The 25,594-nt window shown below is 30.7% G+C and overlaps 1 protein-coding gene across 2 annotated transcripts in view; it reads right to left on the bottom strand.

Moving 5' to 3' along the window:
- Nucleotides 1-5,597: 5,597 nt before the first annotated feature.
- LOC106677370 (DNA fragmentation factor-related protein 2) overlaps nucleotides 5,598-25,594 on the bottom strand; it is a gene marked incomplete at its 3' end in the record, with an annotated part of 75,432 nt that continues 55,435 nt past the window's right edge. The window contains 4 exon segments of one of the 2 annotated variants that reach the window (XM_067046434.1): nucleotides 5,598-6,556; nucleotides 9,403-9,576; nucleotides 11,480-11,576; nucleotides 24,479-24,573. In XM_067046434.1, the coding sequence (XP_066902535.1) occupies nucleotides 5,598-6,556; nucleotides 9,403-9,576; nucleotides 11,480-11,576; nucleotides 24,479-24,514 (1,266 nt within the window). 2 annotated transcript variants of the gene reach the window in all.

The following is a 25,594-nucleotide window of genomic DNA, read 5'->3' as shown; positions in this document are numbered from 1 at the left end:
ATACTCTATTTATAAATAAATAAATCTGTACTGCCAGGGCCACAGTAAGGTCCTTCTGGTGCACCTAGGAGAGTTTGAAAAATCTGTGCCTTCCAAAAATTGGAGATTTTCTGAACAATTTTTTAGAATTTCTGTGAAAAACTGCTTATTGTTTTAATATACTAAGGGGTACCCCCATCAACCTAATAGTGGATCAACCCCCGTTTTAGTATTATAAAAAATAATTGTAATGGAGGTCATATGTAAAATAAAATATTACACAGTGATCACTATAATTTTTTTATATAATAGTCAGAAAAACACTGTTATTAACAAACAAAATCTAAATCTAAATTATCAAAATGGTTTCATGGTTATTTAGGTCCTATTTGTCCTGTGCTTTCGGCGAGGTACACCTGGCCACAATTAAGCTACATCTCTGTGTACTGCTACAACCCATGAAGGGTTAGGGGTGTAATACTTTGTAAGGAAGTACTTTTACTAGACTAACGTTTGTGCAAAGAGGTGGTTTGGTCAGAATCACTCTTAAATGTCCAATTTTTCTCCATTTGAGTGTGCCCACTTTTTGAGGCTGGGTGGACTTCAGAGTGCTTCCAAAGCCACAAGGTTGACTCGATGCATGATAATATATCTATATATTATATTGATAATATAATATATGGCAATATATTGAGCTAATTAATATGAATAAAAACTCACAATGCATCAGCATTTTTTTCAGGATCCTTGAAGTTTCATTACAAAAAACATACAGTGCAATGAATCAAATATACAGATTTAACTGAAACATTTAAATTTTAAAAATTAACATCATATGTAGATATAATTATATTCTCTAAAATAATATTTTATTTATAAACACACACATAAAAAATAGAGAAAAGCTAGAAAGATGATTAAACAGAATTGAGAAAGCAAGCAATAAAACATTCCACAAATTGTGTGACTGATCCAATATTCCTTTGCATCCATAAAACTGAGCACTAATCTGAAATGACCCTAAAACTGTACACCCGAAATATTTAGTCTTCAACCCTAGGAAAGTTTCTTAAAGTGAGATAAATTTTTATAATGAAAATATATGTTTATTCCAATATTAAAACATTTAAATTTTTCTAAAAATTAATTTTTTTTTCAAGTTACCTTCAGATTTGATATATAGGTTTTAATTTTGACTGTAATACAATTTTATAAAAAAAATTGTGTCTAATAATAATTGTTTTTTAAAAATCTGATTGATTCACAAGTTGAAATCCTGTAAAATAATAATATTAGTATAGTCTAATTTTATACTTAACACCAGCATTAAAAAAATAAAGCAGTGACCTGTTTTATATTGGTTAGTAAAACTAGTGAATCAGATGCATGAAAGTCCCACTAATTTGCTCATCGGGTATGGTGTGGAGTAGGGATGGAAGAAATAAAAACTGTGTGTTTATCAGATTTTTATTTGCATCTCAAAAATCATTGAGTTTGATGAAAAATAAGGTTTTTACAAAATTAAAGTACGTTAAATTTCCAATAAAAATACATAACTTTCTTTCCAAGTAGTTTTTGAGTTATGGAGGGTGAAATTAGTTGCTTGACTCGGCAGGGATCAAACTGGATGTCTATAAGCAAATCTAATGATACCTTACCAAAGCAATCCATTGGATATATTCCATTCATTATTATTAGAAAAAGTCATTTAAATATTTGTACATTTAATTATTTCATATATAGATCCTTATAGTTCTATTAATTATTTTTTTATTTTATTTTTTTATTTTTTTACTTCATTTTATGTTTCTTTCATTCCTATTCTATTTATTTTTATTTTTGATTAGATGTTAATTGTTTTATCTTTTAAATGTATATATTCCTGTCAATGATGACTACAATGTTTTGTGCTATTGTATAAAAACAACCAATCAACCAGATATATGTCAATATATTTTGGGCAATTTTATGGAATGAAAATGATAGCTAAATTTCCCCACTCAAAATCTCAAAAACTACCTTGTATAATATAAAAAATTTATAACTACTTTTGTAAGAACTTTGATTAAATTGATCGTGATAAGAATTAATCTTTCACCAAATAAAATAAAATTTTTGAGATATTAATGGAAAACTGATGAAATATACTTCATCATTATACTTGGGTAGAGGGTTTGTTATTAATTATTATGTTATTTGAATTCTAGGAAAAATCATAAATACTTCTTTATTGCTTAATTGATGCATTTAGAACATTTTAGACAATTCCTCCATTATCTAGGCCAATTCAAATTATTATACATTAACTACAACTAGGATATTATAAAAAAATTAACAATAGCAAATTTTTAAAATTGGACAATACAATTGGATGATATAAGAGGGTACATTGGAGAATATAAGAGGATCATATAATACATATAAATATGAAGTAAAATAAATAAACAAAAATAGGAATAATAATTTGACTTTTAGCATATTGACCTACTAAACTACCGATCATACACAATATTATAAAAAGTGGATACTAGTAAAACTAGATTTATTCCATAATAATTTGTAGATGGACTAGATAATGGACAGATGGTTCAAAACATAATCATAAATACAACAATAAAAGGAATTATTAACTCCTTTTTCCTTGCACTAAAATAAGACAACAATGAGATAGATATATGTATTGTACTCATCTATCCTTGCCCATACCTAAACTCAATGCAAGAACACATGTGTCTTCCAACGGCATAATGAATTTGTGATACTAAACAATGTAAAACAGGTCCCCCCCTTTTTTTTTAGAAGTTTTGGATTTTCTATTTTTTTTTTTCATTTTACAAAAGCATTTTGGCTTAAATAATTCAAGTACCTTCCATTGGATTTTTTTTCTCTTTTAAATGACAAATGTTAAAATTTTACGATTAAAATCATTGTACTAAGCATGTTTCAAGTGAGTAAAAAAAAACTGAAAACTATATTTTTCTTGGATACCACATTGTTGTATTTAATGAGCAATATGAGTACATTTGGTAGGCCAATACCCTTCAAAAAACGTCAACAATGGATTTATTTATGCACTTTAAATGTTCCATATAACCAATATTATCACCTCAATTAATGAATGGAAGACATAATGATTAGCATATGTCAATAAATAATTTTTATATAAACTAAATAAATAAGACTATTAACTTAACTTACAATGAGTGCATTTGATTAGACATCAATAAAAGTTTCGTTCATGATATCTTTTATTTATATCACATCAACCTAATGGATTTTTTTTCATTATTATAAGGCAATACATCAATGGCAGTCACAGTTATCTTACATGATTGATACAATTGTTTTAAGTCTAACATAAACAAGGTTAAAATAGGTTAGAAAAAAATTACCATTAATTTCAAAATGAAATATAATTTTGTTTTATGAACGACAATACATTCTGTTAGGGTTCCATCAGGACTCCTGTACAATTTTTGTTGGACTTTACCTGGTTTATTCCAAATAAACTCCAACATATTGATATTTTAATGTGAGAAAAAATTGATTAAAATTATTTGTTATTGTGTTTTTATGAATAACATGAATAAATCTCTGAAATGTTTGTGATTTATTACACCGTTGTTGTTTCGTTTTTATTTTTTTCATAATACAAAAATGTCAAAAAACAGAAAAACTAATTCGAATGACGTTGTTATGCTGATTAATAATCTTCTGTAGAGATTGCCTAATAAATATACATAAATGTGTCCCCTGCAAATACAATTTTAAAATAGTTCTTAGATGGCAGTGGGTAATAGCATATCTGACAGATACACTGTTAATAATACAAACACAGTGTACCATTTTCAACGTATCTCATTCATTGTTAAAAAAACCTCATCTAATTTACTCATCATAAATGACAATAGGTTTGTGACAGTATTTGTAATACATAATTGTCACATAAAACACCAGTTATTCCTTTTTTAATTTTTTTCAACCTGCTCTTAATAACAAAATTTTATCTTGACCTCATTAACTATGAATAATAAATACTATATTCTTTTATCATATAATAATATAAAAAATGTTTTACACTTAAAAACAAAAGGAGTGGTCTGAGCAGTGACTTCGGATAAATAAGGTGAATGCCACGACCAACTCCCCAGAAGATTGCTTGTCAAGTGATCCAAAAACCAACATCCTCTAACGGCATTTATTAAGTCCATTAAATATTTAGAAAAACGAGCAGTTAACAAATATCCTTAATTTATTACCTATATAGGAAGCCAAAATTAATCTACTTCAATAACAATATAACAATAAAGTTCTTGAAAGACTATTACTTTATATTATTTATTTAATATACGTATTTATCAAATCAATACCAAAAATTAAAAATATATTATATTTATTGAGTTGTTTATTTTAAATTATTTTGTTTAACACAAACTTTACCCCCAAATTGAAATAATGATAAGCAAAGAACTGAAGATTTACATCTATTAAGTAATTTAAAAAAAAATGAGAAAAAACAAGAAAAAAGAAATCATGCATAATTTGTGTTTTCGACATTTTAGTCTAGTACACACATTTCTAGAATTCCCATACTAATACTCCATTACTAATAACTTATAATATTCATCAGAATTTATGATCAAGCCTGTTTTCTATAAATATCCCATTTTTTATTTGTTTTGGCACAATGTTTGGCATAAATCTCTTCACTATTGATAATCCGGATTTCCCCACAAGCCGATACCTTCAATAATCACAAACAGTATTACCACCAATACTGAAAGAAATGGGCAGAAATGTCATTTCTTTTAAAAAACTTTAAATCTAGTTAAACCTTTCGGTAAAGAAATATTCACTATAAGAAATTCCAAAAGTCCCTCTGGAACTTTTTACAAATAATTTTTTATTAATAAATTGATTTGATTTATAAGAAAAAATATTAGAATATTCATCTTTAGAATATTTGTCTTTTTTAAATTTTTTTTTTAGTTTTTAGTTTTTTTAAAGTACCTCATCCATTTTAAAGAGACAAGATATTAAATTCTATGATTGTTTAAAAACCACATTTTCTTTTCATTTATTAAAAATGTGTGAGCACAATGCAAAATTGTTACAACGGCTTGGGCTGGCTGAGCGATCCGGCGCTCGATAATAAAACAATTCTAGCCCAAGCCCAAAACAGAATAATTAAATACCAAACTTCACAACCTTGTCCATTACGGGCGGGGACCGGCCACCCTTCCCATCCGACTGCAAAAACAATTTAATTCCTTACAATTAATAATAGTCTTAAAATACCCGTTTTATTTATTTTTCACTAATCCAATGAAAATGTAACACTATATGTCCAAAAGGAAAACTCATGGTAGATTTCCGACTGGGGCACAAAAGTCGTCCATGTATTTTGAGCTCAACAAGACTGTAAAATATGTTTTTGTTCGTTCAAATTAAACATCTAAATCCTACAAATAAGTTTGTGCTAAGGACTCGGGCCCGAGCTGGAATCGGGTTTCTGCTAGGCCGGGCACCACCTCCTCACGCAAAATTCACTAAAGTCAAGTTATCTTTGAGGCTATTTGCTTCTTTGGCAGTGGCTATGTCCTGATTGTCTATATCCTATCATCTTCTTCTTCTTCTTCTTCACCGTCTTCCCTCTGCTCCTCCTCCTTATACCCAGGATGCTCCGATATAGCATAGTAGTTTCCATTATATATGACTCCCAGCTCGCGGAGTACGTCTCCTCTGATGGTCGCTTTGATCGTCCAGTTATAACAGTCCTCACTCTCAGACTCTCGGTCAAGTCTTTCCACGTCGAGGATCTTTGATGACAGCCTTTCGAGGATGATACCGATATCCTTGATTGTGAGGTGTCTCTTTTGGTCGACTGACAGCTGATCGATGAGGAGGAGGAACTTCTCGGATGTTGCCGCCTCCTCTGCTGCGGTCTCTGTTTCAGATTCTGAGCTGTCGTGCTCTTGGTGGTGTGCTCCCTCAATGTCGAGAAACCTGACATGCCCCTTTGCACCTGAGCGAACACCTCTGATCGATGATCCTGGATGCTGAGGCGAAGTGGATAGGGAGTCCTGTATCGGTGACGTTGCGACCGACTTGTGCACTGCGATCTTCCTTCCCTCTTCATGTAATGAACAACAGTGGAAGTCGCACTCAGTGTTGTTGCCTGGAGATCCACTCCTCTGTGGGTGGTGTGTATGGTTAGAGCATTCCGGTGTGTGAATATGGGTGCTTTCAAATGAGCCACCCTGCCTTGTGAGCTTTGGTGGGTATACCTCGTCATGGTTGATAACGGTGATTTGTGGTGAGGTTGAGTATCTACCAGGCTGGTATACATCATTAATGACTGTCTCCTTTTTTCCTGTTGTGCTATCTACGCTGGTTTGGATGACCAGTGATGGCTGTTTCTTTGGCGGCTGCGGTGACGCCTCTTTCCTCTGCTGATCCCAGTGCAGCACCACAGTAACTCGTCCCTTGTTGTCCATAATTTTCCACGAAGGTGTTTCATTCTGAAGATCTAGAGCATGTATTGTCTCGCACACGATCTTGGGGATCGCCGAGATAGCTGAAATAAAACCAAATTATTAAATCCTGTTTATAAAGTTAAGCATTAAACTATTTTTAGAAGATATGTATGTCAATGCACTATTCTAATTACATGATAGCTAAATTATAGACTATCTATTTCAATAAAAATTAATATTTACTTTAGACTGAAGATTGTTTACTTCCAGAGGTTCTTCTGTCTGTACAGAATGAATTGACTGTGTGAATAATACTGAATTTAAAGTATTTTTTTGAAAGATGATTTAAATTATATAAGCTAAAAACTAAAACTATTTTGATGAGAGTTCATTCTGGCTAAGCAAAATGCATCTAGAGCTACTAGAAACCATTGAAAAACTTATTATATATTAAGTACTATACATATGATGGGGTAAGTTCTTCCCAAATTGATGATTTCTTACAATTACTTTGAAGTACATAAAAAATGTAACACAAATTTTGCAATCACTTACTCACCAAGAAGTTGATAGTAGCTCCAAATATGTGTATCTATTAATGGTTACAGAGATTTATATAAAAAACATTTTGTTCAAGACTTCCACCTTTTTCGTAATAATAAATCATACATCTTCTTAATAATAAATTGAAATAAGTATAATGTAAAACTGATATAATAGAGATACTAAAGATATTCTAGTTATTAAATTTTGTAATATAATGCAAATATTTAAGTAGGAGTTAATAGATGTTATTAATTTTTCATTTAGATAACAAGTAGGAAAAAACCTATGGCCGAAATTGATACTAAGTATACAGGATAACATGCAAATGGACTAAATTATTCAGGACAAAATATAAATATATTACTGGTAATCATTCATCTAATAAATACTGTTAACAGAGTCTACTGGTTATTACGAATGGTAGATGCCTTTAAATAGAAATAAGTGTTCCCTTTTTCCTTCATAATTTATATCAAATAATCAGTTTCTCAAAAGGTAGTAATCAGGTTTACTTGGTGGGCATCAATAAACCTGAAAGTGGGTTTTTCATAATAACAACGAGAATTATGGCAATTTCAAATAGATTAAATACGACCATCTAGCATAGTTTTAATATCATGAAGAAAACAATACTTGATCAATGTAGATCAATAGCTAAAAATGTTTTAATATTTTAAATTTATCACTGATAAAAAGCATGATACCTAATTCAATTAAAATTAATTTAAAAAAAAATTTTATGCTTTCACGCATACTCAATATGAGCAAGATTTTTCATCTAAACTGGAACACGATAATAGAGCTGAAAATCAATGTATATTGAATAATTATAGTCACTACTGGAAGGTATTAATAGCATATAGTTAAATTATATCGATTATATTATTTGTTTGAGATTGGTTGCTAACTGACACTGTGTTATTTATAATATACCATTTTTAAATGCTTCTTATACTCAAAAATAGCATATTCTGTTCTTTTATGTTTGAATTAAATATGGAACAGTCAGAAATGCCTAAAGGGAAATCTAACTTTGATTTCTAAATTAGCCAGTCTTCATTATTATTAGTCTGTTATTTTTTAAATTGGGTTTTATTTAGTAGCTTGGTTGCTCACTAAGCCAAATAGATCATGTCACAATTGTTTATTAGTTAAATTATATTCTATCAAAGTTTCTTCTTCAATCCAATTTAATTACAGAAAGGAATTTTTACCAGCTTACTCAGTGAACTATTCTACTAAAGAGCAGTTTTTGAAGCCTCTTGCTGAGGACTCAAATATCACCAAATTCAATCCTTCTTCTCCAATTCTTCTTTCAATTAAATCCACATCCAATGAATGATAGTGCAGATTCCCAAACAATCTCTTTTTGTTATTTATTTTATTCTCCAATAATAGCCCATCTCTGTCTATAGTAATTTTCACATTATTCTTACGGTTACTGGAAATGTCAACAAGTTCATTGGAAAAAGAGAGTAAACTGCAAAGGTGCAAAACAGGTATGATACCAATAATATGAACTGGAACTTGTTCCTCAAACTCATGAAAGGTTCAATTCTGAGTTCCTGAATTCTAAGTCCTGATTTCAAAAAAGAGCTGTGCGAAGAGGTACTATAGCCATTATGCATAAACTCCAGGTTTTCCCCCTAAACTAATAAAGGTTCAGAACAAACTTTATAGAGCTTGAGTATACCAACGAAGGTCTTCTAGAGAGTAAACTCACAGCTGATTGAACTGAAATTCAATTACCTATAGTCAATTAGCCAGGAGTGCCTCACTTACTTATCAAAGTCCTTGCACCAAGTCAACCCACTGATTATCAATTTAAATTGCTAACCTGGTCACTATTATTAGTTCGTTTACGTTTACTCATTACTATTACTGTTTATACAGTAATTAACAAATACAATGTGGATAGTTCCTAAGGTGCCTCAAATCTACTTAGGTTGTCTCAAATCTATAACCAAGTGCATTGGAAGACCTGGTTGATATGAATGGTAATAATATTCAAAAAGTTCATACTCCAAGAAGAGTTAAACAGTGTTAATTGTTATCAAAGTTTGATTAATTAAATAATGTTAATTCTTTCAGCAAGTAAATCAAGAAGCCTATTATTTCAAAAGTTATCAGGTGTAGGGATATAATCTATTGTGGGGATTGGGAATTATTACAAGATATCCCATGACATAAATTTTAATCCAATACATGATACCATAAAATGACTCTTATTTACTAGATTACCTTTTAAGTATTGTACCTTAAAAAAACTCTTAAGTTAAACATTTCTATCCCAAAGAAAGGGACATTAATTGTGGATGTCCTAGACTTTCAGCTCACAACTGCGGCCCTCGGTACCTGTGAAGACCCAAGTGCTGGCTTGTAGTTCCCTCTATCACCGTACCTGTACGTATGACGTCGACTCCCGTTGGGTACCACCGCTCTCCAGGCCGGAGCAGGAGGATCACTGTGTGGTTGGCGAGAGTCTTGAAGTATTCCCCGTCTTCTACTTGCGTACCGTCACTTTCAAGCACTAATCTCACCGGCTCGTTTACCGGAATCTGAAGCTTCTCTTTTCCTAAAATCATCGAGATTTTAGCAGTTGATATTGCAATATGTTCAGATATTATTTTCAAATTATCTTTAAAAATTAACGAAATTAAAATTTATATTACCTGACTTAGAGAACCTAGAAGTGCCAGGTTTTACCGATAAGAACAAGGGTATTTCCTACGTCTAAAATCTACAGAATTGGACATGGCGTTATCTTCCTATCTTTGGGGACTACGTCTTTCTTACTTTACTCAACAACGTAACCCGATCATTTTAAATGCTAATTATATTTAATGTATATAGGCCTAATCGTCTGAGTTCTCTGATGAATCCATCTTTTTTTTGGACGGGTGTTCTTCGTAAATAAATAAGTTACTCGAACGTTTTTTACAGGAAAATTTTTCATTACCACGCATCTATTGATATTTCTATTTGTGAATATCAATATGAGAATTTCATGAAACCAAAGTGATATCACATAAGAAACAGTGACTATGCTCTATAAAACCGTTTTTATTTGTATTTTTTTTTTTTTTTGTCGCTTATCAACTGCCACTCTGAGGTTTCAACGTAAAAGGGTAGTTTTCAGGTGACTATGTTTATGATTCTCATTACAATGCTGAAATCGTTCTTTTTTAAATATTAATTTTTTGGTAGCAATCTCACCGTTTTGCTCTCTATTAAAGGTCATTTAAACTGTGCTGTTTGGTTTGAATATCTGCCTATCAAACTACAGTAAAAAAACTCTTAAACTTCAAATCCTCATTTCCGCGTATAATTAAAACACTCATTGCTACCATCAATGATACAGCAATTATTTGTTTATATGGAATGACGAGTTTTTCCGAAAGTAGTTAGATGCGACTAGTATCTACCCGGATCTTCACTTGTTTGAAATAGGATTGAATTGACATATCAATATTTTTTAGTTGAGAGTTATTTGAAGTTATATTATAAATAAATACTATGAAATGATATTTAATTTCTTTAAAAAAAATATCAGTATCAATATGTAATATTCCCTCGTAAGCAAAATGATCCTCAAATTCATACATTGAGCAATATAATTTTTAATTTTTATAAGCTTTTGGTTACCTTACATTAAAAATAATTTTTGTTAGGTTTCAAGCCTTCCTTCCATGCCAAGGTAGCAAGGCTTCAACTGTTGAGGAAGTATTTTTTGTACTTTTTTTTAATTAAAAAAAAATGTCTTTCTTTAAATTTTTTTCAGTTGAGAAAAAAATTAAATTAAAGATATTTTTTTCATAATTGTTTTCATTGTAAAATTAATTTATTTAGTCTTGAGAAAAATGGTTTAAAAATAAGTAGTAAGCACTAAATAATTTGTTTTTTAAGAGATCGTAATTAGTGTATAATAATACAATTTAAGTTTATAATAATAGTTTAATGTATGTCTGTTTACTATACTATACTATACTATACTATACACAATGTATTGTAATTTTACAAATTAGCAATTTATTCATATCAGACTGAAAAGGGCGAGATTTACTCTGTGTTGCTCGATTTAACTATTTTTTAAAAAAAATGTAAATATCATCTTCCGGTTTAAAATAAATGTTTTAATGGAAAGATAAGACCGTCGCTAATTGGTGGACCTAGGGTCGGGTAGCCTGAGTAGCTTCTACTATTTTTGGTGTTTCGATGCGTAGTTGAGTAAATATAAGAGGGGAATAAAATAAATGAGATACTTTAAACTTTATTAAATAAATTAATCAATTTTAATTTTATTTTATTTTCAAACCAGAATACTAATTTCTTTACTATTTCCTGTTATATTTAAACCAAAAAACTAACTATTGGGTTCAATAATATCGAATGCTTTTTTGGAGCTGGAGGTAATACCTCAAAATTATAAACTACGGATAAAAATAAAGAAATTGTTAATTTAACGATCATATTATTACCTCGTTGTTCTAAATCCTTAAGGTCTTTAACGACTAATGATTTTCGCACGTTTCTCCAGCTATCCCAGATCTTAAATGGTCTCTTCCCCCTCAGCTCCTGAAACATAATGAAATAACGTGTGTAAATGACTAGAACAAAACTCATTAAACAAGTTAATAGTCTAAAAATAAAACTTGAAAAAAACATTTATATGGGAAAATAATCTCTTGTGAAGTTAAGTGTAAAATCAACTTTCAGAGGTAGCCTATGGAAAAAAGGTATATTTTGGTATCATTCTTCATTCGATATTATCTTTCTCTTAATCATCCACATTTTCACTGAAGAGATTTCAAATTGGCAAATCCTGAGGTGATTTTTTGTTGTCCATGATGTTATACTAAAGCTTTTCTAATTAATAGACCAACTTAACTTACTGTCTAGATGAAGTAAAAAGGTATAATTTGTGTCTTATTTCTTGATAACTTACTTAGTTAACCATGATGTTAATTGTGTACCGTATTTAGTATAGATCTTGATAGGTGATTTGCAAATAATACCAAAATTATCAGTAAATAAGTAAACAATTTCGTTTGCCGTCAGCAGTCAGTAATTGCATGTATTGCAATTGAAAAGAAGATCGTGCCCAATATAGTTAATACACTCAGTTTAGCCTTGTTATACAAGGCTCTGTATTATTATACTATAATATAGTTTTATAAACTCTTTTTTTACAGGTAATGCCACCAATCATAACTGCCTTGCTTTCCGTTGATGTAGCTGCTTGAGGTTATGGAGTTGCCATATAGTATCAAAACCGTTATTAAATATTGGAGAATATACGGACTGCGGCTATCCTTCGTAGGGGATAGTAAGTTATCACTGAAACATTGATAGTAAGTGTTGACCCGTAATTACGATGCAGTGGGTACCTGGAACGTTAGTTATTTTTGAAACGAAAGTTACAGGTGACCCAAGAATGATCTTCAGAACTCAACATTATCGTTTGCCTTGTATATTTAAAAATGGTGCCTAGATGGTGATTAGATATTTTTATAGGTCTATTAGTAACTAATAACTCTGCCATTAGTGACAGAAGCGAAAAATATAAAGTGCTTAGAAATCATTTGTTCAAAGTTTTATTAAAAGGAAAGAATAATAAAAATCCATCCATGAATTTTCTCCGTAACTACTAGGCCGATTTTTTTACTTTCACTTGGCGATACATGGAATATTCAGGACATTGCCACTGTTCAGGACCCTCACACCAACAAACAAGTAACCAATAAAAATTCAGAAACGACATGCCATGATACATATTTTAGTTGTTAGTTTTTTTTTTCTTTCTTACCTCCTAAATCTTTATTCATAGTAAATACATACATTCAATTTTAACATAACCTAATTACATATATTCTGCACAGAGCCAGAAGTTCTTCCCTCGGCGAGGACGTCGACCAAGGGGACAGTGTCTCCTCCCAGGGCGATATCTCGGAATAGTGGATTGGCACAGGGTTTTAGCCCATCAAAGAATTTTATGTGTCTAGGGCCTATTAATTCCGGCACAGATAGGAGTTGGATCTGGAGTGTGGTTCCTCTGACTATTCGCCGAAGGAGGGAATTATGGAAGCTCTGCGGTTTGGTTAACGTAGTGTTGTAGAGGTATCTCATGAGTGATGCGCCATAGAGCAGAGTCGGGCGTATGATGGCCTTGTAGATCTTCAGCTTGAGTCGGAGCGAGATCTGTTGTGAGGTTAGCAGGTGGTAGAGCCTATATGTCTTCTGTCTGGCTAGGTTAAGTCTCTCCCTGACTTGACAGGAGAAGGTGCAATGCCTGCCTACTGTCACGCCGAGGTAGAGAAAGTTTCCGACCCTCACTATCCACAACGAACCACTGGAGTAGCCTGCTCTTCTTGCCCTTCTGGAACGACATGACAATGGCATCCATCTTCGTTGGATTTACCTTGATGCCATCCTTTTTCAGTGCAGCTACAATGGTGGCAGAGGCGGTTTGTGCATAGTGGAGGGCCAGTTCATTTCTCATGCTGGAAACGTAGACACCGATGTCGTCGGCGTAGCCTGCTACCACTGCCTCTGGATGCTTGATGGAGACTACTGGTGCCGTGAAAACGACAAACAGTAGAGGCCCCAGCACTGATCCTTGAGGTACTCCGCAGGTGGTGACGACTGGAGGCCACAAGTCTTCACCAACTCTTACGACGAATGACCTTCCACCTAGGTAGTATCGGACCAGTCGGCATAGAGCGGCGGGAAACAAATACTCCTCCAGTGAACGGAGCAGCAGCGGGTAGGACACAGGTGAACCAGTGACGGTGTTTAAACTCGTTTAAAATACGTAAGGATGAACTGAGTTTGCTGAAACATTCTACAGGACAAGTTCCTCTTTTGGACTGGATTCATTAGTTGTTTTTTTTTTTTTTGCAAAGAATACTTCACGACTTGCACAATGAATAAACATTCATAATGAAAAGATACGATACAATAATTGTTTATATAATAATCTAAATTAAATTTGCTTTTGTAATTTTTATTAAGAGTTTTAAATATTTCATGGCTTAAACTACGTATTTCTTCATTATTTTTTAATTCAATAATAGCTGTTTCTGGTTATGTTACTGGATAAGATGCATTATTTTGAATTGCAATATGTTTAATCTTAAAACTAACGAAAACATCAATTAGGTATGTCTACATGTATAAGTTACTAAAATGTATATGGTTCTAAATTGCTAATAATAATTGTTAAACAATTATTAAGACTATTATGAATAGCTATTTCTATACAAGAACCATTAAATTCATAAATTTTATTACAGTTATAGTCAGTTTTTAAATTACAGTCTGCTTTATACCCTTTATCATTATAGTAGAATACCATTTGATTATTCTTTCTTATTGTAACAGATAATAGATACAAAGTACTATTATAGTTTTTAGTATGAGTAGGTAATTACCACATAATGAGCATATTATTTTTAATCGTAGTGGATAGTTTACTAGTGAGCCACAGTATTTCAAGTTGATAATTATGAAGTCCGTGTAATCGTTGATATCAATGCATTTAATTAGGATGGTAATGTAATTTAGAATGTCATATAATTGGTTTAGACGATTTGTAACTGTAGTGTTGTTCACAATATTAACTAAATTTGCTAGTTTGTTACTATTATTGTTAATTAAATTAATATATTTTTGAAATGTTTTAAATAAAACTCTGTTTATTTGAATTTTATGAGTAATGGTACATACTGACAATTTATTGAACCATACATATTGACACCAAGTGATAATTATTTTACTCTAAGGTAGTGATGACCCTGTAGTAGTGAGCTTCATCATCAGAATCTAGGTTTCCTGTTAACTAGTTGATTACCCTTCAAATGGTCTCTGTCAGGCCTCTTTGTCTTCCATGGTAGTGCAGAATATCGATGACATTATTAACTTTATCTTCGCGAAATTTCAATATTTGGAAATTATTTCATATTGGCTATGCTGTTTAAATCGTTTTCTATTACATTTATTTCATTTATGGAGTTGGCAAAGTTTAAATAATTCATTATAGTTCTATATTTTTGTATTACCTTTGAACCTTCAGACAATTTAAATGCTACTAATCCTGAAGAATGCTCCGGAATTATCATTTCATACTGCATGATGCATCAATTGCCGTTCTGCATCAGAATCATTACCCCACTTTTCTTTGGATGTTATCTGCGCGTACCTTAAGAATTTTATTTTTATTTTCAATTTATAAACTTTTATAAATGGATTTTCATTCTTATCCCTAGTTCTGACTTTGACATATGGTTCATCTTTAACTTCTTCATTTATTCTATTTATATTTAAAGATGCGGTTTCATCTTACTTTTCCTTTTCAATTCTACCTTTTATTAGCCCATGCATTTAATTTAATTCTTTATCGTATTGGTTTATTAAATAATACTGAACGGTCGATAATTTCTTTTCGGGGTCCTTTATAGAGACAAATATAATTTCGTTTGGGGATAATTTCAAATTTTGATTTAATGAATTATTACAAGTCATAGCACATAAATTTAAATCTCGTTTTTCAATAATATTTATAACGATTTCAATTAATTTAGAATGAGCCCTGTATATAAGTCCTAAAGAATTTGGATGATTAAGTGTTGTGTGTTACGCCTCAATTCAAAGACTTTCTAAATTTTTGAACTGTTTTTATACTCTTTACCATTGTCTATTCGAAACCTAATCGGGTTTAGATATAAACCTAAGTATTTTGTTATTTCTTTAAAAATATTAGTGGCATTACAAGCTGTACTTATTTTAGCATCCATTTTCTCAGAAAAAGTGTGAGTAATTCTTATGATATATTCCTGCTCAAGATATAACGCACCTATAAACACCTCATCAAATAGTACAAGAGCTGGGAAGAAAAAAAGGCAGTTATTTCAACTCAATGTTTGATTACTTTAAAGAAAACTATGTATAATTACTAGTCAAAACTGATGAGTCTGCCAAGTATAGGAAGGGGGAATAAAAAATGGCGGCTGTTTCAAAACCTTAAAAAAACATTAATTTTCCATTCGGAGCTCTACCTGTTAAAGCTACCAACAACACTAGAGAATCTAAAAGAAACATTGTTTAAATAAAAATAGATTTGCTGAAATATTAGCCCTAATAGAGCTATTTACGCCCAATACTTCTCGAGATATAGCCTTTTAAAAAGCAACATTTTATAAAAATGTTCTGAAATATCGGTGGTTAGTTAATTTATTTTGAGAAATCTATATCTCAGGAACTATGTGACTATGTGAAAGTAGTAATAGTAGTTTTCATGATATACGCTAAAATAAATTGATTTATAGCTATTCGGACAATAAGTTTGATTTATGATAAACTTTATTTTAGAAACCATTGGACGCACAGATGTCTACCAGCACTCAAATTAAAGCTAGTTAAATTTACTATAAAATAGTTAATAATGTTTATCTTTGTAGGAGTAGTAGTTTTCATGATATTTGACAAAATAAACTCGCAGAATGTTAATTTCTAGTTGTTCTTATAAAATGTTTGATTTAAAAAAAAAAATATCTCTAGACCCATAAGACACCTACCAACACTCAAAATAAAGGAACTTTTTAACTTACTATAAAGTAGTTTATGACACTTATCTTCGTAGGGGAAGCAGTTTTTATGATATTCACATATGAATATAAATTTGGCAAATGAAAATTTGTCCGAACAACTATAAATCAATATATTTTAGCACATTTTATGAAAACTACTATATAATATGTACTATATACTATAGAAAATACTAAAATAATTATTTTTAACGTTTTGAAACAGCCGCCATTTTTTATTCCTCCAACCTATACTTGGCAGACTCATTAATTTTGACTAGTAATTATAATTAGTTTTCAATTAAGTAATCAAAAATTGGGGTGAAATAACTGCCTTTTTCTTACTTAGGCTCTTGTACTAAAAAGGCATCATTGGAATTGGTGTTACTTAAATTTGCTATTTAATGAGGTTTTTTTTATCGCACTTAGTCTTTCTCAGATTTCACATTGATTATTAAAATGGTTAATTTCTTCTTTCATTCATGTCCTTTTAATCTATTCGAAGGTTTCTAAAACTCCTGTGTGAAACGGTTTACTCACATGAATAATTATTAATTAATTCTAATTGTTCTTCTTTAGTTTCTATGTTAAATGATTTAGTTTTGTACCTCATAAATTCAAAATTAGGAAAACTAATAAAAATAAATTTTTCCATAGTTATTGAAGATATTTTATTAAATATACCTTCATATCTCACAGTTTCCACATTTTAGCTCACAATAAATCCCATAAACGTTATTTGATTTTAAAATTTCTATCAATGTTTCTTCCAGATCATTATGCCAAAGATATGCTGTTTTAGTAATATTATTACTATAATTTCCTTTGAATCTATGTGTTGGTCTTGTTTTCGTAAAATGTATTTATTTGTTTGTTTTTTGGTAAGCTTATCAACTGCTGTGACTATTATTGTCTGATCTCACATTGCCGTCTAATAGTGAATTTGTTGAGTGGATGAAGAGGAGAGTGAATTCAGGAGAGAGAATTGGTTGATCGGGTGAATTAGAAATTGTGAAATGGTGAAATTGAAGGAACAGAAAAGGGAAAGAAGGAAAGGAATGAATTGAAATATTTGTATTTTGTGTATGGACCGAAATGGATTTTAAAAGGAAACTGTAGAGAAAAAAATTGTTTTCTTTCTATTTTATTACACCATGTAATTTGTATGTAATTTATATATGTCCGATAGACCGGAAGCCTTAACTAAATATGTAAATCGAGTTCTCACAGAATGGACACACTAGAACTCCGATGAGCATTTCACTGGATACCTTCAAGTACCGAAGGTAAAAAGTTTAAATGTAATTTGACTTATGTTTCACTTACGTAATGCAATTTTTTAATTCATGAATTATTTTCTGTTAAAACATAAAACAAAAAAAACATTTTTTTTTACTGGCTGGTGTCCAAATATTGAACTCGTCCGATTGTATTTTTTATTCCCTAGTGTAAGTAATTTGGGCTTATTCCATTAATTTTGGTTCTAGTATCGATTAACCATCCCTTGCCTAGTTTTTCAGTGACATAAGCATCCTTCATGTTCTCTATCAAATGTAAGTTTTATTTTGAGATTGCTCTCCTAGTTCTAAAATCAAAGAATTCAAGTTTTAGCTCTTGAACTTCTTTCTTCTTACTTATCTTTTTTTTCCAAGTAGCTCTTAATTGCTACATTCTTAAAAGCATATTATATGATTTACAGATTTCATAGCTGTTTTACGAATTGTGTTTAAATGGTTCATAATTATTTTTTTTCATGTCTCCAATTATCCAGTTCATGCCAATCTTGTGGTTTGTTATCGTTTCGATACATGTTTTGATTATAATTTCTATCATTATTTTTATAAGATTGTTTTTGCTGTTTAAATTCTTGCCTATCATTATGACAATGTTTATATCTAAACCACTTTCTTCATTTTTGTAATGTTACTATGGTATTTTATTATTCTTAATTCTTTTTTTATAATGATGTTACAGTTTTTAACTACTATTATTAAATCGATTTTTTGGAAAAAGTTGTTTCATTAAAAGGAATCCCTCCATTTCGAATTTAATTTACTAATTATATCGTTAGACAGGTAATTAAATGACGGACAATTCTCTCTTTTATATAATTAATTCGGCTATTCAGATATAATGTATCAACATCTATTCTAATTCTGGTAATAACAACTGATAACACTGAATGTAATAAATTCAATAGGATGTTCATATTTATATGAATGCAAATATATAAGCTCGTGATCGAATTGACAAGTAGTTTTTTGGTATCTATAATTATTTTAAATAAAATTTAGTAGTTCATAAAAATTTACAAGATACTATGGTTTTTAGCTACCCCCTTTATTTTTTATTTAACTTTATTTAATACAGCAGAATGAGTTTAATATGCTTAAGTATTATTAGCTTTGCAAATATAATTAAAAACCTTACTTTGCTTAAAAATTCATATACATTCATAGAATTCCAATAAAAATCTTGAATATGGTTATATTCCATAGTAGTCATATTTTATGTTACCGCTGTAATGTGTGGTTATTTTTGTGGTTAATCTCTAATTCTTTAGGACCACAAAATCTCATAGGTAGACATGTAATCACATGATGAAAAATACTCTCTTTTATATAATTAAAAAGGCTATCCAGATATAATGTATCAACATCTATCCTAATTCTGGCAATAAAAACTGATAACACTGAATGTAATAAATTCAATAGGATGTTCATCTATTTGTTGATTAGTTCTATTTGTGTTTGTTTTTGTGCGAGGATTAAGTAGTCAATTTATTCGGTTAAAAAAATACCATAACAAAAGTTGGTATATAAAATATATAGACTAAAAATTTACAAACCAAAAAAATTATGAATGTTTTTTAAATTTTTTTTACAAGTATACTTTTTAAGTCCTGTGAAGTTCTTCAGGATTCAATAAAAGAGTTTTTGACACACACCTTGAAGCCGCCAGTCCCAGATTCTTTTGTCCAAAGACTATTTCTCTTAATCTTCTTAGCCTGACACTCAGAGTTGTTACAGTAATTTCTTCGTTCTTCTTTCCTCGAGTTATTAGGGGTCCCTAACGTTCGGGCGCCAATAAAATCTTCCCAACTCACTTAGATTTTTCATTTAATAATTTTTTTTACAATTTACAGTAACTAAATTACCACTTTTGAGCTACTCCATCTGACATTTGACAACTGGTTGATTATCTGGTATGTGGGAAAGGGTGTTTAACAGAATCTGGAGCAAAATGCTGATACTAGTAATTCTCCTTTTTTCTGCTTCCGTGATTTGGCAACCTTAAATAATGGAAATACTCATTCTGAGGTTCCCTGAGTCCATATAATGAAGTCTCAAAAAAGGGTCTGTGTGTAAGAACAGCTTAGCTCAGAAACAAAAAGCTTATGAACCTGAAATTACGTAATTAGGACCCGTCTATGCCTGGAATGTTATTACAACTTCTTCGTTTAAGTCCATGCATCGAAAGTACATCTTTAGAGAATCGATATTATACTTTTTGTTTAAGTTTTTCCTTAAAACTAGGCTTATAATTTTTTTTAAACTCATTAAATCAGTGGAAAAATATCGTATATTTTCTTTAATACTTGATAGGTGCTACCCGTATTGAAGTAGTTCAACAGAGTTTAAATGACGATATCTTAAACAACCTTCCTTTACAGTGCCTTATTTTTTGTTTGTTTGAAATTAATAATTAGTTCTCGTTATTAGCAATAATGAATAAGAGATAAATAGAAAATATTAAAAAAAAAAAAATATGCACACTTTTGCTAATCACCAACTTTCTCTCCGTCTCAAATTAATGATCTACTTAAGTGTGCTGAGGCCAGCCCTGCTCTATGGAGCACCTATGCTGACCAACAAAGCACCTTCAAAAGCCAAGAGGCTCCAACAGTTTCAGAAGTATAGTGAGACATACTTCACTTCAAAGAGCAAAGACGGATCACATAAATACGACGCTCGAACTACTGACAGTGATATAATTTAAATCTAGGAGATACATCAATTTTTTTTACAGCCTTCAGCACTGTACGAACCCATTATTTAGGACACTGACACCGACAGGACGGCCACAAAGGTGGCAGACACACACAAACAGACTCAGAATCGACTGAGTAGAAGTAACTAAATTATTTGAATCAACATATCTAGTGAGCCCCATCACCAACAGACTGACACAAAATATAGATTTAAGGTACAAAATACAGAAAAAAAGTTGATAGTCGTCACTTTTACTTCAAGAAACACCCCATTTTTAGTAAGTGGAAGTTGTGTGATGGTGTACTTCACTAGATGTTTTCTTTGCAATAGCTATGGGATATATATGGGAGTAAAAGAAATTACATCTAGGGCAGGTGTTTCCACGGGATGTTACAGGAAATTCTTCATTTAAATTAACCAAACGGAGTTAAGCTTTGGGGCTCCACTAAACCATCAAATTCCTCCCGAACTCAATCCTTACAGTCCAAAATCCTTAATGCTCCTTACTTTGTCACAAATCAAGTCATCCATCAGGATCTCAATGTCCCATATGTCGCTCATTTGGCCAGAACCAGATACCATTCCTTCCATGATAAACTTCCCAACCACCCAAATCCACTTGTTTCTAACCAAGTCATTACCTAAAGTCATTACCTAATAATCCTCCTAGGCTTCTGAAAAGAATATGGCCTCGAGATCTTATTCTCTAGAAATGTTATTGGAGTTCTATCACTGGGTTGATTCTCCACATGTTTGTATCATGTCACTATGTCACCTACAGCAAATTTACATGTTGTATATATTTTTATACAGTTGTAAATAACAATAAATAAATTATAAAAAAAAAAATTAACCGACCAGAAAAAATTCATGTTGAATAATCGATGTTAACGATTTTTTTTTTCAAAAACTGCTTTAATGATTTTGATTAAGCTCAGTATATTAATGTACAACCAAGTTTGTACATTAAATATCAACTAGATCTTATTTTCATGGAAATATCTTGACATGGCTTAAATGTTGAATTTTCAAAATACTTTCTTGTAAAGTACCTTTGATATGGTTAATTTTAAAACTCAAAACCATCTCTCATTGCTTTTACTTGTAAAATGAATAAAAAAACAAATTTGGAAAAATTCCATAATTAAGAAAAATAAGGCGGACAGAAAAATCGGAAATAGCCGAGGACACCAGATTGCTTCAATCTTATTCCATAATATCATTGTGTAAATTAAATAAAATAACATCTTTTTCTTTTGCTAAACCGTTGTATTTTTGGCAGGAACAAAGTTGAAATTGTTTTTTTGCAACACAAGAAATCCTTAATCAAGAAATTTCATTTTGTTGAAAATTGTAACCGTTAACACGTTTAGTGGTCCTTTAGGTCCAAATAACCAAGAATCGCAAAGTGATGTTACTGAATAGCTTAGCTCAAAAGAAGTTGTTAGGAACTGAAATGACGTATTTGATACAGGTTTGCCTCGTATGTGACAGAAAATTGGACTTAGCTGAAGAACTACTTTATATTATTTATTTTACACTTTTTTTACCGTTTTCGCAAAAATGGCTTAAATATTTTGACTTAATACGTTGAATCAATGTAACTCAAATCGTCTCCCACATTAGCTAGGTGTTATACTCGCTAGATCAGTATAACAGGGCTTGAAAGCTGAATTTTTTAGAAGCTTTAATTTTGTTTGTTTGAAAAAAAAAATTAACTATTCTTTTTTTTTTCGGCCAAGACTCCCATTGTGGTCCTATACTGCCTAACCATGGTTGGGGTCAAAGTTCTTCATTTTGTGGAACCGCCACTCAATGAAAACAGTCAAACGTCCCAGGCCGGATTCGAACCGGCACCGCCAATAGACATCAAATTGGTAAGACTGTGTCTTAACCACTGAGCTATGGGCGGCCCTAACTATTCTTCATTGTTAGTAATAATAAACCATGGTCAAGTATAAAATATGAAGGAATTTAATATTCAACGTATGTAAAATATAAATGTTTTGCTATTTTTATGGTAGTTATGACAATAGTTTGATTTCACTTACCTTCATATGAAATATATAGTAACGAGAAGTTTTTTTTTACTTTGAGTAATAAAGAAATATCTGTTTTTGAAACGTAAAATGATTCATTTCATCTCAGAGTATAGTGCGAAAGTTTTGTGATGAGCTCACCGAATGTTTTAGATACGACTCCTATATATCACAGATAAACCCAAAATAATTCTGTGAACTCGACATTAACTTCAGGTTTCATATCTGGGATATCTGTGATAGAGGAAAATAAAAAGATAGTCTTGAAATTATTGTACCAAAGCATTGACAAATAAAATTCATAACAGTTTTAATTTTTATGATTGGCTTTTGAATGAGTCTGTGAGCCGGGACCGCTACACAAATTCCGCCCTCATCCGTCCGTACAAATACCTGCCTCCTATATAATTCCTCATTATCCATTCTTCTCTCTCTCACAGATTATTTGAAGGAAATCATAACAGCGGTTATTTATTTCTCTTATCTCAGTTTACTGTTGTATCTCAGAGTAGTATCCTTGCTATCCATTACAAAATAATGATGTATATAACTATAATAAGGACTATCTGAACATACAGAGTTGAGCTTTGGGGCACCACTAATCCATCGAATTCCTCTCGTATCCAATCCTTACAATCCAAATTCCTTGATGTTCCTTGCTATGTCACAAATCAAATCATCCATCAGGATCTCAATGTTTAATTTGTTGCCGATTTAGCCAGAAACAGATACCTATCCTTCGGTGATAAACTTCCTAACCACCCGAACCCACTTACGTCTAACCTGGCTCTCTTTCATTATCTGATAATCATCCTAGGAGTCTGAAAAGAAGAAGGCCTCGTGATCTTCTCCTTTAGAAATGTTAATGGATTTCTATCAATGGATAGATTCTTCACATGTCTAGATCATGCCATTAAATAACTAACGTCTAATTTAAATGGTGTAAACATTTCTAATAAATATCAATGATTAAACTTATATAAAAAATGTATGATTATTGCGAAATAGTAAAATATAGTGTAATCATTTTTATTATTTCTTGCATGAATCTTAATCTCACCATACATAAAATAAATAGTGAAACTCTTTATCTTTTGAAATTATTCAACAAAACTTAATTCTGTGGTTTGGAGTTAAATGGACCAATAACTTATTTTGGTCAGGACCACTTGCAAATTTAATATCCTTGAGTACCTCATATCAGACTTGCTGTTCTCTGATCGTTGTTACAAATTAAAAAAAATTAAAAGTTTATTATACATATTTTACATAGTTACCATTTCTTCCCACTCATGTATCACCGGCATGCAATTCAATTTTCTACCAAACATTCTGTTTATATGAGAGATCTCAAATAAGTAGTATATACCTTTTTTAATATATTTTATTTTTACTTAGAGTTTCATCTGAAAATTGAAATCAAAATATGAATTAGACGTTAAAATAAAGTTCGTTATTGTGGTTACTAACGCTTAAAAACTATACATAAAAAAAAAGGTTCTATAATGTAAAATAAACTTCAGGTTCAATTGATGGAACACACACACATACTAGTTATAAATAAGTATATTACTAATAAAATAACATATTACGTTTGTAAAAAAAAAAAATCAATTTTAAGCCTAAAGCAATATAATAAAATAGTTAAAAATAAAAATAATATAAAAGTTCATTGTTAAACAACTACAATACTATTAAAAGTATTCTTAAATGTTGGCTATTGAAGATATATGTTGAATAATGATTAGTTTATTTTTATTTCAAGACTATTCATGACGGTTTGACGCGCAATGATTAGTATTTTGAGTTTTGTTTCGAGGGTGTTTGGAAAAATAAATAAATAAATAAAAGCCAGAATTGCTTACTTGAGAGGTGTCATTCGACGGTTTGTAAGCGTTCATCAAAAGTCACTCCATATTTCAGATCAAATACGGATACAGATCGCCATTATTTTCAATCTCTGAAAAAAAAAAATAGTTTCAGTTTATTTTTACACGGATTAAAAAAACATAAAAAACAATATGTAGGGTAGTGGTGATGAAGAGGAAAAAACAAACGAGGAATTGTGAATTGAATGTGTTTTTATATTTAAACGCTATTTAAATATTATCCTAAAATTAAAAATCTTCGAAATGACTTGAAATAAATTAATACTTTTAATGCGTTAATTATTTTTGCGTTCTAAATCGAATAAATAAAATAGAAGTTATGATTTTAGAGGTTATACAAACTTTACAACGGCAAAATTACAGGGTCAAATCAACAACAAGTACGTAACGACAAATGTAATTAGGTTAGATTTTTTCAAAACATTCTCTCTTAATAAGATTTAATTAATTGATAAAGTAAAGGTCAGTATATACCACATAGACTAAAATCAATTTTCAAGTATTTGACAATTGTAGATAACTTTCATGTTTCACATAATCCTTTTCTAAACGATGCTTTGCTTGAATAGTGCCCCATCTGGCAGAAAAGTTTTATTTTATTCTATATTTAAAGTATTTCATAGGTTACACCGCAGACTGAAGTTATTCTGTAAACTCCAATAACTTTATGAACACAGTAAAGATAGTAATCATTATCTATGGTACTATCTTTGGAATAATAAAATCAAAACTTTTGTTATTGGATGTATCACTATTCAAATAAGGCATGATGGTTTCTAGGAGCATTTCGATATATTTTCAATAATTTTTACTTTACATGGTTTTCATTAATTAAACATATTTATGTTTTGTTTTTTTTACATATTTTAATTTTGTTTTGTATTAACTACAATTAAATATTTTAATTCACATTCCCCTTTTTATAACACAGAAAACGAAAGTTAAAACCGTTTATGATCTTGGAGCTGTGAAACTTTTTAAATTATTGATAGAAAAAAAGCTGATTTTAGTAAGAAAGTTTGTGAATATTTATCATTATTTGTGAATCTACAATCATAAATCTATCTTGAATAGAAAATTTGTAATATCAGG

Source organism: Halyomorpha halys, unplaced genomic scaffold, assembly GCF_000696795.3.
Source record: "Halyomorpha halys isolate HHAL.00 unplaced genomic scaffold, Hhal_1.1 Scaffold95.1, whole genome shotgun sequence".
Classification (NCBI taxonomy): Eukaryota; Metazoa; Arthropoda; class Insecta; order Hemiptera; family Pentatomidae; genus Halyomorpha; species Halyomorpha halys.
The sequence above is the reverse complement of the archived record's forward strand: the minus strand, read 5'-3'. Positions and strand labels throughout refer to the sequence as shown.